Raw genomic sequence first — 14,564 nt, 5'->3', positions numbered from 1 at the left:
CCTTCATAAATACCAAATATACGCTCTAGAACAGTTTCATCCGGTATCAAAGCCCGGCAAGCCCTAGGTTTTTAGGGTTTTGACTTTTTTATCACAATCCAAATTTAAAAAAAAATTTGCATCATTCGCAAACCATTCATATCACAATTCTTAACTTTAAACCTAAATTTTCAAAATCCAGCTTTCCTATATTAAACAAAATTTCACCCCAACACACCAAAATCTAAACCCCCGGCCAACTGTTATTTGCAATCTTACATCTTTCCTAAACTGATTTGGAGGAAAAGATGCCATGCGGCCCAGGAGAAATCTGCAAATAGATGTTCAGAAGTTTACTATGGAGGATATGAAACAAAAAATCCTCCAAATGCAGTAGAAGCTCGTTAATTTTGAAAGAAGCCAACATAGGGAAGTCAGACAAAACAACAGCGGTGACCACCTAGGTGAAGGAGATGAAGAGAATTCTTTCCAACAAGAAGCTTCAAGTAATTAAGAGTTGATGTCGCCTTATTTAGCATTGAATATAGAAGGAGAGAAGGTGATTTCAATGTCAAGGTGGACTTACCATAGTTGGACGGTAACATGGACCTGGACGAGTGTAATGAATGTCTTCATATTGTGAAACGAGTTTTTAAATGCAATGATTCCCCAATTGACAAGTGTCTCTTTGTTGTGGAAAAATTTGAAGCCACTACGCCAACATGATGAAAAAAAGCAAAATTGCTACCTGGTTCAAGATGACAAGAAAATGCAATGCAAGCACCAACCATCACATTGTAGACATTTTATATTCTTGAGGCTTTACCAATTACAACAATAAGACCTCTCAGCAGAGGAATACACAATTGAGTTCAAGCAGCTTATATTGCAATGTGAGCTAGTGGAGCACGAAGGAATACCATAGCTCGATATCTTGGTGAATTGATATCGTCTATTGGCAAGTTGGTACAGTTGCAATCATATTGGACATTGCAGGATTTGCAAGCCTTAGCTCTAAAAGTGGGGAGACAATATTGCAGTATCAGGTCTATACCACCCTTCAAACATAGTTCAAACCCAGAATCAGGCAGTAGGATTACACATAGTGGAGCATCCTTGTCTATCCCGCTAAATGAAAAATTAGTTCAGAATGTCGACAAAGTGGAGACTTCTAGCATTCACAAATCTGTCTCAACTAGGATGTGCTTCAAGCTACTTTGGGAACATTATATATAATTGCCGAAACAGGAAAATGATAAATTTCACCAGACAAGGTGTCATTGGAGGGGGATAGAGAATGAAGACCCAAGGAGCATGGAAAGGAGTATCAACTTGTAGCCGATGAGGGAGAGGTACTAATGATTCAAACTGAGCCTAAGAGAGTCTCCAATAGGATTATCATTGGCTATTTATTTTAAAAGGAATTAAGTCTGAGGTAATAGACATTCAGATATAATTTGGAGATGTGGTTTCACAAACTACCTTTTTTGTAGGCGTTAAGCTGAGCTTCAACAAGATTGACTTGGTTATCCAAGATGGTCATAAGGTCGAGGAGCCGACGCTCGACAAATGGCAATGCTAGATAGAAAATTTTTTGATTTTCAGACATACAATCTACCTTCCTAATTGTCACCCCTAAGGGAGGTCCAATATATCAGAAATGAGAATCTTTTAAGCTATTTTTGGAAGTTTGTTTGGTGTAATCTGGGTGGTTAGTTTGGGAAAATTTTAAAAAGGAGCAAGGGAATAGGAACTAGGAGCTAACCTGAAAAGTGGCAAAAACACATGATTCAATCAAGTTTTAAAAAAATAATATTTTTATTAAACTTGGGGTTATCCCACGATTTATTTATTAAATTAATATTATAATATTATATAAAAAAATAAAAAAATATTATAATAAAATCTGTAGTTTTTTTTTTAAAATTAAACCTTTATTAATTAATTATATTTTAGTTAAGATTACATAATTAAAATAAAAGATATATTATAATATTAAAATGATAATAATTTAATTAAATAATTCAATTAATAATTTTATTAAAATTTATATAATTTAAAAAATTATATAAATTTAAAAATATAAATTATATTTAATGATATTTTTAAATAAGTAATTTATTTAATGAATTATAATAAATAATTTTTAAAGTAGGGATAAATTAGTATCAAGTCTTCTAGAATTATATGTATTAATTAAATAAAATTATTAAGAAATTATATTTATTAATGAATTATATGTAACGTATTTTTTTGGCATTAATTGATATATTAATTTAAGTTAAATATTTTTATATAAATAAATTTTTCATTTTAAAAAAATATAAATTTATGCTAATTGAAGGAAAATATAAATTAAAGTATTTAAATTATATTGAAATTAATTTAAATTGTTTAAATAATCTACTCTAATAAATTTGAACTTTCAAAATTAAAAGTTTTGAATGACACATATTCTAAAATAATTTCAGTTTTCATTGAAATAATAATGAATTTTACATTAATTTAAAAATTATACAATATCTATCTTCTTTGGCGTGGTCGAATAGCACCTGATTCTGGAGTATATCTTGACAGCGCTCGTAGTGGTCATTTTTATGTCTAGCGTTCCTCTTCATTTTATTTTATTATCTCTTCATCAGTTGATGCGATAACTGGAATCTCTTGTTGCATGTAGAGTAGAGGTCCACCGTACCTAGGTCAAAAATGAAATTAAAAATCCAAGTGTCCACTCTTAGAAGTAGTGCAATGTGGAGCATAAGATAGACGCTCATGTGATGTTGAAAGTTCTGATATGTTGAGGGTCATGCATATGTTGAGGGATTAGAACTAAGCAAAAGTTCTTCTCAGAGCTTCTACAATCAATCCTCTTGTGAAGTTTGTTGGTGACTGTCGTAGAATATTAGAAGTTGATCATTGGGAAGCTTGTTCTGTTAATTGGTCAAGCGCTATGTAATGAATATTGGAGTGATCGATTCACAGTTGGAAAGTCCTGTGAATTCATCGTAACCTTCTTGCATTGCTATGACATCTTTGTCATGGCCACCAGCGAATCTTCTAGCAAGGCCCTTGGTCGTATGTAGTAGTCCACCTGTATATATTCATAATTAATTGTATCAAGGTGAGGTATGAGAGAAAGCAAGTATAAATTAAATATAAATTATATACACATCATTAATCTCTCTCCAAGTGTCCTAGTGTAGTAAATATTTGGTGGTTCAGTAGACTGTTGTAATAGGTAGATTGATGCTTAGGATCTATACTATTGCAAGTAATGTGTCAGTTATGCACTTTCATCGCCCAAAGGTGGGTTCAATAGTAATATGAGGTCTGATGGTTGTTCCATAAAACAATATAATTTTGATAATAATGCATCCAGTGTGTATCTAGTTTTCCTCGGCCATCAATCCTTCAAAATGATCGGTCTATATGCTCAATTGTTGTGGACTGTACACTAGCAAATTGTCGCATGACTTGAGCTAGAAGTTGTCACTCCACATACTTCCAGCTAATAAGAGGAGCATGAGTTGTACATATTTTCATATTCTCAAGACAAATCTCAGATGACCCACTATAATATCATTAAAATACAGTGCCCAAATAACATATACGTTTAGATCTTATGATTTATTATAAAATGGATAAATAATATATAAATATTTATAATTTATATAAAAACAAGTATACATGGCTCTGCATTAATCCATCAATATTGTCTCTATACATTGGCAGATTACTTTTAGGCACTTCTCGTACTTTATCCTCATTCCGTCTGGGTATTAATGATATTATTATCAAAATTATCATGATGTTTTCTAAATAGAGGAGGGAGTAAATGTATCACACCTTTTTTATGATCATGTGGTGACCATATATCTTTCTCTGGTATCATATGAAATAGCAACTGGTATGTCCGCTTGTATAATTCTATGGAAAAATATTTCGAGACGAAAGCTATTTAGTCTAAATTTCTGGTCCCCAAGACTGTAATTGAATTTACACATGAGACCTGATATAATTGTGGCTTCTTACACGTGCGCGGACTTGAAATGTCCACTATTTTGATGAGATATTATCCACTTGAAATGTATTGCAGCTCATATTAAAGACTTGATACTCATATAAGTTGGTTGAAATGTCCAACTATAATTGAGACCTGATATAATTGTGGCTTCATATGAAATAGCAACTGGTATGTCCACTTGAAATGTATTGGAGCTCATATTAAAGACTTGATACTCATATAAGTTGGTACATATTGGCTATGAAAATTGTCGGGCTTCACGTTCAAATCTTTGCAAAGCCACTCTTTTACGAGGAGCAAACTATGTATTATCTGATTTAATTCACTATGAAACATTGTTGGAATGTTTTAGAAATAATGTAACTAAATTTTAATAAATTGAACATATTAGACCTTGATTTGGGAGGCCTCGATCTCGTCTTAGAACCCTATTGAAATATTTGGAAGCATTAGTGGTCATAATGTCAAATCTATACCCATCATTATACACTAATGACCATTTTTAATAGCCCGATTAATTAGCCAATAAAATTCTTCTTTTTTAACATTCTTCATCGCATTCATATGTCCATTGAATGTATGTTTCTCATCAGTGTTTTCTGCCCAGTACATTTTATCACAAATAGTATGAACATCAACAATGTTGAGACGATGTAATACTCTCTTAAAATTCTCTCGTATATGTCGCAAACAATTTTTATGTGGAGCCCAAGGAAATATCTATCTACATCCTCTAAGTAGACTAGAAAGTTTATCTAATATTATGTAAATATCTGCATGAGATCAAACTGGCTCAACTAGATCATGTAATTGTTGTAGAAATCATAACCATGAAGACTTAACCACTGCGAACACTAGAAGGAAGAGACCACAATTTTCATCAATACTTACGACAATTAGTAGAGTTCTTCTATATTTTTCTAAAATAAATGTCCCATTAACATTAACTATTGGTCGACAGAATTTCCATCCATGTATGTTTGGCTCCAATGCCCAAAAAATTTCATGAAAGTGTGTATTGTTGCTAACTTATTTCCTGTAGACGGATCCGGCTTTCATTGTACACACAACTTCCATCATATGAAATAAAGAACAATAAGTCTCTTCATAACTCCCAAAAATTAATTTTATCATCTTTCTCCATGCATCCCAAGCTTTAATGCATGCAATGCGGGCATTAAATTTAGATTTCATACGCATAATAATTTCTTTTAGCTTTAAATCATGTTGTTGTCATAAAATAACACATTTGTAGTGACAAATAAATCTTGAGGTATAGTTTGATGATCGTTCGACATAACTGAACAAATACACATATGTGATGGTCCAACTGAAGAAATCTTTCATGCCCCCCATAAATGACTATTTTTTTAAGCATGTAGCCGCTAATGACATGGACGTGGTGAGCTATTGTATTGTACATATTGTACGTAAGCATTTTTTGTTAGATGAGGCCTTTCGATACTCGATATTTCTAACTTTTTGTCATCCATTTAATACACATTAAAGTTGTTACTTACTAGAAAATATCATCCCATCTTCAAACTTTTCTAGAATTATATCTTCTTTATATATTGATAACTAGATGGATGGAGCAGCAAAATTGTCAATTGTGCTATGCTCCAAAGTAGAACTAATTTGATTCACATACTCATTATTCTCCCTCATCAAGTCAAGAATATATGCATTCAATATTGATTCTTGGTGAATATATCTTGCCCTGGTAACATCGCCTTAATCTCACATTGTGGTACACCAGGACCTTCACCACCTTCTGATCTAATTGAGTCTTCATTTGTCTCGTGGTCCATAGCTTGATATCCACTTTCACTAATATCCATACGTGCGCCAGCACATAATTCTCTGATGAAGAGCTTGACATTCCTGCTAATATAAAGTTGAAATGAATGTGATAGATCGATGGACCGACGGACATCATTATCAACTATTGTTTGATCATGTTGGTTGGAGCATCCAATTTCGTACATGCTCAATGATCGTGGAGAGGACCTGTTTGTCAAATGATTTATAAATCAAGTAGCATTGTAAATTCTGAATGAAATCTTCAATTACTACATGTATAGGTTACAAACATCCAAATTTCAGTCACCCTTTCAGGTTGCCCTGCAGGCTGATGTGAGGTTAAATTAATGTTGATGTCCTCGACATGTAAGGATTCAACCTCCACATAGAATATTATTGTGTTTAGTACCTTCTAAGTGTAGAAATTCATATGACTCACCATCTTCAATATGAGTTGCGGTAAATTCATCATTCAATGGAAGCCGACAAACCAAATTTATCGTATGTGTTGAACTAGCTTGGCGTGATATTTTTTTTTAGTTAATTTAATGTCATTAGTTGTGATAGTTGCATTGCTTGATTTATTCAGCCAATATAAGTTTGGGTGAAATCATCTGCTACGCATAACCTTCCGTCGAAGCATATCAGTAAGTAAGACATCTTGCTATTCATATTGCGACAGAAACTGTAATGTTGTGTTTGACTTTAATTCTATTTTTATATAGACTTTAAACAAATAAATGAGCAATTTTAATAAAAAAGATAAATTTGCGTAGACATAAGGGCAAAATTTGTTATGTTTAATGAAGATGGAATTCAAAAGTGTCAGACAATGCTACATTTCAAACATATTAGAAAGATTCACAATATGCTATATAGTTTTCAGATGCTCTTCTCTAATTTCACTCACAATTTCGAAATCATTACTTTCACACTTGTTCGCCAACTTTACCACCGAGTAATAATCACTATATTGAACATGTAATTATAAGTCCCATAGTAAAACTGGGGTACACCTGCATAGAAAGTATCAAATTTAGAAAATGTGAATGATGTTTTCAGAGAAGAAAATCTTAAAACCATGATTGATAGTTACAAATTATGCTAATGAATATAAAGTAATAAACTACCACTTACTATTACATTCATCTTGGTAGATACATAAACACGAAAACAATCTTAACTAAGGGTTTGAAAACCATTTGCAGCCCACGTTACTTATATTATCGTCTATGTTGTTGTTCAGCATTGCTCCGCTCGAGACTATTCTGGCATGTCACTTAATAAGTTGCTCCAATTGTCGTTCAATTTGAACCATTCGATCCTTAATGGAGTCCATCTACTGACTGACCGTGGCGACCTACCTTGGATCACATCAGAAAGAAGGCGGGGTCGAGAGTACGGACGGAGGAACAATGGGTGCAATTTCTCCAGACCCTTAACGTGGATGTACTCTTTGCCTCATGTCAATTACTTCGAGAGAAAATGATCTATTTCTCTGTCTTTGAGCATCAACGCCTAAGAAATGACAGACGTCATAATATTGGACGGTTGGTTTTTCAAGCTTGCATGCTAATAAGTTTCATTGGTATGGAGAATAATTAATTAAAGTTTGTTATTTGAATGATTTAATTATAGACAAGCGAAGAATATTGATCATAGCAAATCCAAAAATAAATGGTATGGTATGAAGAATATTGATCATAGCAAATCCAAAAATAAATAAATCATCAAGGTGAGCGCTCGTACTTTTAATCTATAGCAATATTTTATTTCTCCTCAACCATTTTGCGATTAATAATACTTACACAAGCTATTTATTGACTATCATGCAATTGTTACTGTTGTGTGTGTGTGTGTGTTGAATGAGATGAGTATATGAATGATATGTTTTATTGACTGCTTGTATATTATGATGAAATTATCTTTTTATGGTACTAGCAGAGGAATGCTAAGGTACTCGTGCACGTAAATAAAAAAAAATTATTGATATTGAAGTACCTTAATTGGTTTAATTTTTAGACATTACTCATGTAATGGATGTACATATATAGAATGATAAAATATGTTATTGATATATTGAAATTCTTTGAATAGCATCTTATTTTTAAAATACGAAATGTTTATATTGACTTATGAAACGCTAACTAGCATGCATTTTTTTTTCTTTTGTATTATTGTAGTATTCACTATTTTGGTTAACTCATAGTTACTTTAAATTAACTTTTCATTGGTAATTATTTTATTAAAAGATGATCAATAGAATAGATAATGTTTATAGAAGACGCTTATAATCTGTAATAAGATAAATTTATTGCTTTAATTTAATTTTTTTAGTGATTCTTTCAATCGTTAAATATTAGTTATTAAAAACAAATGTAGAAAACTTAATGCCCCCCGTCCGATCGTCTGTATCCGTCTTAGTTAACTTCAGCCAATGGGTTGGGCAGTGACATTGTTCTTCGCACGTCGTGCCTTGGACCGTGGATGACATAAAGAAAACATGCTTGATACACTTGAACCCTCTTCCTTTTTGATTTGATCTCATCTTGCCCTCCTTTGATTAGGGTACAGGTTTCTTCTTGCTCACAACATCACCGTCCATCTCTCTTGTTTTCTCTTCTCTTGCTCGTTACTCTCGTGCGGTGAGATCGAATGAACTAGGGAGAGGATAAATCCCCTTCCCACAGGCTATGCGAGCTATGATCGAATGACACTTGCGAAACAGGTATTGTGAGTAGGTATTTTTTAAAGAAAATTTATTATTAAGTTAAATTAATTAAATTTTAAAAGATTATTATTACCCATCTTGTTATGAAATCTGATGCAGGAAGGTTAAATTTGGAAGGCCTTGGGTTCTTATTTGTTGCAATTCTTTGAGGAGAGGAATTTTAGAGTATAAAGGGATGTTTGATAACAAGATTTATGTACAATTAAGGCATAAATTTTGCTAAATTCTTCTTAAAGGCATAAATCACCATTTTAATTTTAACAAAATCTTAAATCCTGTTTCTGGTCCATTTTGCCTTACATCAAAATTTAGTGAGTTTTGTCATTGGGTGGATTTAACTTAATTGGTCAAGTCTCATAAATTCTTTTTCATACATTGCTACTCCTATTGATCCCTTCTTTAGCGAGCATTTTGTTATGACTAGCTGGCTTCTTTGTTCGGAGAGGGTTTCGAGAATTTTAGGGAGGAAGATGAGGGTTTTATATTTTAAAATAATTAATATTACTTCATATTAATTAAATAGTATGCATTAGTTAAAAGAATTAATTGATCTTAAAATTAATATTAATCAACTAAAAAGACATTAATTGTAATAAATTAGTATTATTTGTGATTAACTAATTAAATAGAATTTGTTTTATTTTATTAGCTTCACAAACTAATAATTAATAATTAATTAGTGCAGCAATCTCAATTAATTTTGATTTAATTGACAAGGAGATGTGCATTGGGGTGAGCACTTAGGGGCAAGAGTGACAGCGAGAGAGTGTGAGAGAGGTGCTTGCTTAATTACATCTTATCCATCTCATGGATAATTTCAAATACATTTTAAGAAAACCTATTTAGTTTTTAAATATAAATCACTGATAAAAATAACTAATTAATCATTTCATTGATTGGATGCTCTCATCAGAATGCAGTCGCTCAAGAGTATGCTCTATTGATGTCTTAGAATGGAATAAATGAAACTTGAAATACGAGTTTTGTGCCTTGAATAAGGCTTACGTGGGAAGGCATTTTCAGATATTAAGTAATTTTGTTCATTGAAGGCTAAGAATAGAGTGAAAAGTGCTGTAACCTTATGATCTCTTCTCTTTTCATATACTTTTTTATTTGTAATCATAGTCAAATACTGTTGCAGTGCAAACAAATTTTGAAATGAAAAGGATAACAAGTTTAGTATGGTGTTTTTTTGCGTTGAAGGAAGAAGTGCAGTTATTGAACTTCTTTTTGATCTGGCATGCAGTAGTAATAGCAAAGAAAGAATCATCCCCATTAGGGCTGTCAAAAATACTTGTTGTTCGCGAACAGTTCGTGTTCGGTTCGTTAATGAGTTCGGGTTCGATTTGTTCGATAAGTAAAGGAGACGAATGCGAACAAATTTTTTTCGTTCGGTTAGTTAAACGAACCAAAAATGAACAGTAATGTGGTCGTTTGTGTTCGAATCGTTATTGTTAGAAATATAAAATAATTTTAAATAATTATATATAACAAATTTATGATATTTAAAAAAGTTAAATTTTAGAAATTATAATATATAATAAGTTAATAATAATAATATACTATCATACTATATTAGCAATGTACTAATATAGATATTATATATTTATATAATATAAGTTATATTATTAATATAATATATTATTTAAATATATTAATATTAGGGATGTCAAGCTGGCTCGTCGTTCGCGAACAGCTCGTGTTCGACTAGTGTTCGGCTCGTTCGTTAAGAAGCAAACACGAACAGTGATTTCATGAACAATTTTGAACACGAGCTTATTTCAAACAAACTAAATTTCAAACGAAGGAGTCAGAATGAAATTAACTAATGATGCGTGACTTTGTGGCTAATATCATATTTTCTGATAAACCTTTTTCTTTTTTTAGTTGTGAGATAAACAAGAAATAAGGGGATTGTAAAATATTGATGAACAAGTGCACTACATGGAATAATGGGATGGTAAGAAATTGATGAACGAGTGGACTACGTGTTGTAGCACTGATATCTGTCTCTATGCTGATTCAATGCTTTCGTTGGATGAAAAACAGACAACCTGGTGTACTCAAATGTCTGAGTGTTCAATTTTCTTCAAATACAGCCCTCACGAACCTAGGCTGTGTGATTACTACAGAAATTTACATCCTTTGGTTTAAATGTATGGATAGAACCGCACTGCTCCATTGCTTACATGGCACATGATTTACCAAAGCTACTTTGCTATTTTGCGTTAAGAAACTCAGCACTAGTGCTCCAACTTCTCAAAATTGTAAGAGGATGCTATGATGATCCATAAATAAAAATGATGTAAATTGTTAAGTGGAACCAAAATTTAAGTTAATTTGCGTGTTTTTATGGGAGCTATTTTCATTACTAACTTGTTTATTACATGTAGGTGCGAAAAATTTGCCAAACAATTGCCTTTTTGTCACCTGCAATTTGCATGACGCTTTCTTCTTTGGATCTAGGGCTGCCTCCTTGGGAAGTTGTAGTAGTACTTACTAGTGGTTTAGCACTATCAAGCTGTGCGCTATCAGGTGACCTTTTGATTTAGCTGATGATTTCTTTTTTGTGATCTGTTTCGCTGCGTCTTATTAATCATCTTTTTCGTTAATCTTTAAACTCATGTTTGGTGTCTTTGTAGGACTTTATTGCACCCATCAAGACATTTCTCCTGAATATGCTAGCATTCTTTTGGTATGTCATGCTGCAAATCATTCCCTTTCCTTAACTATTCTTTTGGATTGGAAATAACCTTATATGTAAATATAATTTTCTTGTTTAGAACTCCTTTAATCCAAGAAGGTTTTATGTTGTGTAATAGAATTTCTCATTTAGTGCATTTGATTTGTAGCCATCTTATAAATTGTAATAGACTTTGACAGCTATGATTCGATTTGTCTTAGGGTATTACAAACACAGTGGGGGCAGTGCCTGGAATTGTGGGCGTTGCGCTCACAGGCTATCTTCTTGACTTGACTCATTCTTGGGGTGTAAGTCATTCAATTTTGATTTTTTTTTTAATTCTATTTTTACCTGGTCCGGTTCTTTAAAACTTCTTAGCACATAAACTCTTTCCATTACCTCTTTTGCAGCTATCACTGTTTGCACCTTCTATTTTCTTCTATCTGACTGGCACAGTTGTATGGTTATTATTTGCCAGTAGTAAGCCTCAAAACTTCACCTAGAATGATTTCCTGGTTTTGCGATCGAATCGATGGATGTGCCCAAAATTTTCTTAATGGGTGATTCATCCAGGAGAGGTAGAGTTGAATGCGCTTGCATTGTCAATTCCTTAATTATGTTTATGAGAAATGGAAGGTAAAGTCAATCTGCTTTGTAATGTGAAGTTAGATGTAGGATAAAGAGGATAAATGTTGGGTAAAGAGGCTGTAATATATGTATGTATATATAACTTTTTTTTGCATGCATGTAATGCAGTATATATCAGGGCTGTATAGTTCTATAGAAAATGTTGTCCGGATTCGTTTTTACGAAATACAATGAAAAGTACTATCGGTTGTAATTTTAACTCTTCATTTATTTAAATGATACTGCATCTCTATCATGTTTCATGCAATTCTACAGCTATTACCATAATGTTGAACGCCTTTCAAGAGGATTTAATATGATTAGAAAAGGCATGTTTGTTTAACACTGTCATGTTGTTATTTGGCCTGGCTGAAGATAGCTAAAGAGATATTTTTCCATTGCAATTGAAGTTCTTATTTGTATCATTGAGATTTATCACTAAGCAACTTGCCATCTCGTTGCTCTTTTTTTGACCTAAATTAAAATAGAAGATGCTTTCTTTGTTTTTTTTTAATATTTTTCAGTGTATTAGTTTTTCATTTGCATTGTTAAAATTAGATTGACAGGAAATAGCATTTTTTATACACATCTATAAAGTTATTGAAGTATTTAGGTACTGTATCATAAAACAGGCAATTCATTAATATGGACTAACTATGTTAGTGTTAATTTAGTACTATTTATTTTATTTATATGGAGTAGGGATAGATTTAATTTAATGATGATTAGTATTTTATATGTAGGGCTGTCAAAAAAGCTCGTTGTTCACGAACAGATCGTGTTCGGCTCGTTCGTTAAGTATACGAGCCGAACACGAATAAAAGTGTCAGTGTGGCTACGTAAATGCATAAGAAAAAAACGAACAGTTCTTTGTTCGCTCGTGTTCGGCTCGTTTTAGCTCGAATAAAAAAAAAATAATTATTTATATAATAATATATTACATATATTATTTATATAATAATATATTATATATATTTATATCTAAGTTTAAATCATAACATCTCATGTGGTAATGTAGTTAATTCCTTATTTTGTATATTTTTGGTCCAGGTTCAAATTCCACACTTTACATCTATTTTTTTCAATTTAATTTTAACGAGCCAATTTCGAGACGAGTTATTTCGAACGAGCCGAACACGAGCCCAGCCTGAGCTCGCTCAAGCTCGGCTCGTTTACAGCCCTATAATTATATGAATAATTGTGCTATGCATAATATTCAGTTTAGTTGCTAAAAATATCAATAAACCTATATGATGAATGCTTTGTGATTATAGCGTTAATTTAGACTGATTAGAGTCTAAATACTTCTAATTATGCTAATTAGTACTTTAACAGTATTGACCAGAATTAGCACATTACGTAGCCTAATCAATAAAGAATGAATTGAATTAGTTAATGATTTATTGAACTATTCACCCTACATTCCTCTTGAGCATAATTGTGCCTTCCTATTACCTAAGAGAAACTGTCTATCGTAAGGCCATGAAACCACCTTAATGTTTAAAAACTGCACTCTTCACATGCTTGTCTTTTTAAAGGTTTTTTGGGGGTTTTTTTTTTTTAATTTAAATGTATATTGCATTTATTTTATTTATGACAGGTTTGATATACTTATGTATATGTTATTTAAAAATAATAATAATAAATAAATAGATAGATTTTATACTGTCTACCTCTGACCTTTTCAGTGATAGAATAAAACTTCTTGAATGCCTAGTTTTGGGAAATAATCAACTCATGCTTCCTTGAAAAGCCCATAGGTTTCTCTCTATTTGTAGAAGCCAATCCATCTCTTTCTACTCCCAACTCCATCTACTTTGAAATGCATTGGTTTCTCTCTATTTGTATTTACATAGTGCATGCCAAGAGATGGTATATATAACTATTGAAATTGATTGTCGGATTGGCGTTAAGTTCTCTTCTTTCTGCAATGAAATTGGCAAGGGCTTTGAAGTCGGAGGTCGAGAAAAAAAGCGATTTACTTGTGTGGATCATGATTAGAGATCTCATTGTTCTTACTTTATAATGGAATGTTCTCTTTCTCCAACGAGATAGGATGCACACCCAAAAATCCTGAATGTTTCGACATTTTGCTTGCCCAATAAAGTGTGAATGCACTCAAGCTAGCTTGAGTAGTTATAAACTCAACGAAACCAACATGTTGAAGTAGTGAACTCACCTAGCTCGTTGTGAACTTGTTGTGCTTATAATAAACTTACTCGACTGTTGTTGAACCCACACAACTCAACATGAACTCATCAGTTGAAGAAGTTCACAACTCCACGTGAACTCGACTGTTGTTGAACCCAAAAAACCAACAAGTTGAAGTAGTGAACTCACCAAGCTTACTCACAGTTTCCCAAGCTCATAAAGTACTCACCAAATTCAATAACATAGAATGATGAATTTTTATCGAGGCAATTACAACTCTAATTATATAAGAAAGTTGCACGCCTAATTTAATTTACAATCAGTGATCTGAGTGTATAATTTTCTTATTCATATAACTCAATATGTAACTTTTCCTATAACTCTCGATTCTCGACCCAAACAAAGAAATATGACATATTGAGAGGAGCTCGAGTTATAGAATCTTTTGCATTTGGCGCCTTCAAGTAAAATCTTAAAGCTTCTTACTTTAAAATTCACTCTCTCTCTCTCTCTCTCTCTCTCTCTCTCTCTCTCTCTCTCTCTCTCTCTATCTATCTTTATCTCTC

General features: G+C 32.3%; 1 protein-coding gene across 3 annotated transcripts in view; it reads left to right on the top strand.

Moving 5' to 3' along the window:
* The window catches only part of LOC110027146 (probable anion transporter 6, chloroplastic), a 141,725-nt gene extending 129,686 nt beyond the window's left edge, over positions 1-12,039 (top strand). The window contains exons 12-15 of one of the 3 annotated variants that reach the window (XM_020728457.1): positions 10,931-11,072; positions 11,180-11,232; positions 11,442-11,528; positions 11,631-12,039. In XM_020728457.1, the coding sequence (XP_020584116.1) occupies positions 10,931-11,072; positions 11,180-11,232; positions 11,442-11,528; positions 11,631-11,723 (375 nt within the window). In that variant the 3' untranslated portion in view covers positions 11,724-12,039. Of the gene's footprint in view, positions 1-10,930; positions 11,074-11,179; positions 11,233-11,441; positions 11,529-11,630 lie in introns of those variants that run through there. The other 2 variants (XR_002294305.1, XR_002294304.1) reach the window with 2 other exon arrangements.
* The last annotated feature ends 2,525 nt before the right edge of the window (positions 12,040-14,564 follow it).

Source organism: Phalaenopsis equestris, unplaced genomic scaffold (assembly GCF_001263595.1).
Source record: "Phalaenopsis equestris unplaced genomic scaffold, ASM126359v1 Scaffold000417, whole genome shotgun sequence".
NCBI classification, from domain to species: domain Eukaryota; kingdom Viridiplantae; phylum Streptophyta; class Magnoliopsida; order Asparagales; family Orchidaceae; genus Phalaenopsis; species Phalaenopsis equestris.
This window is presented reverse-complemented; position numbering and strand designations above follow the sequence as displayed.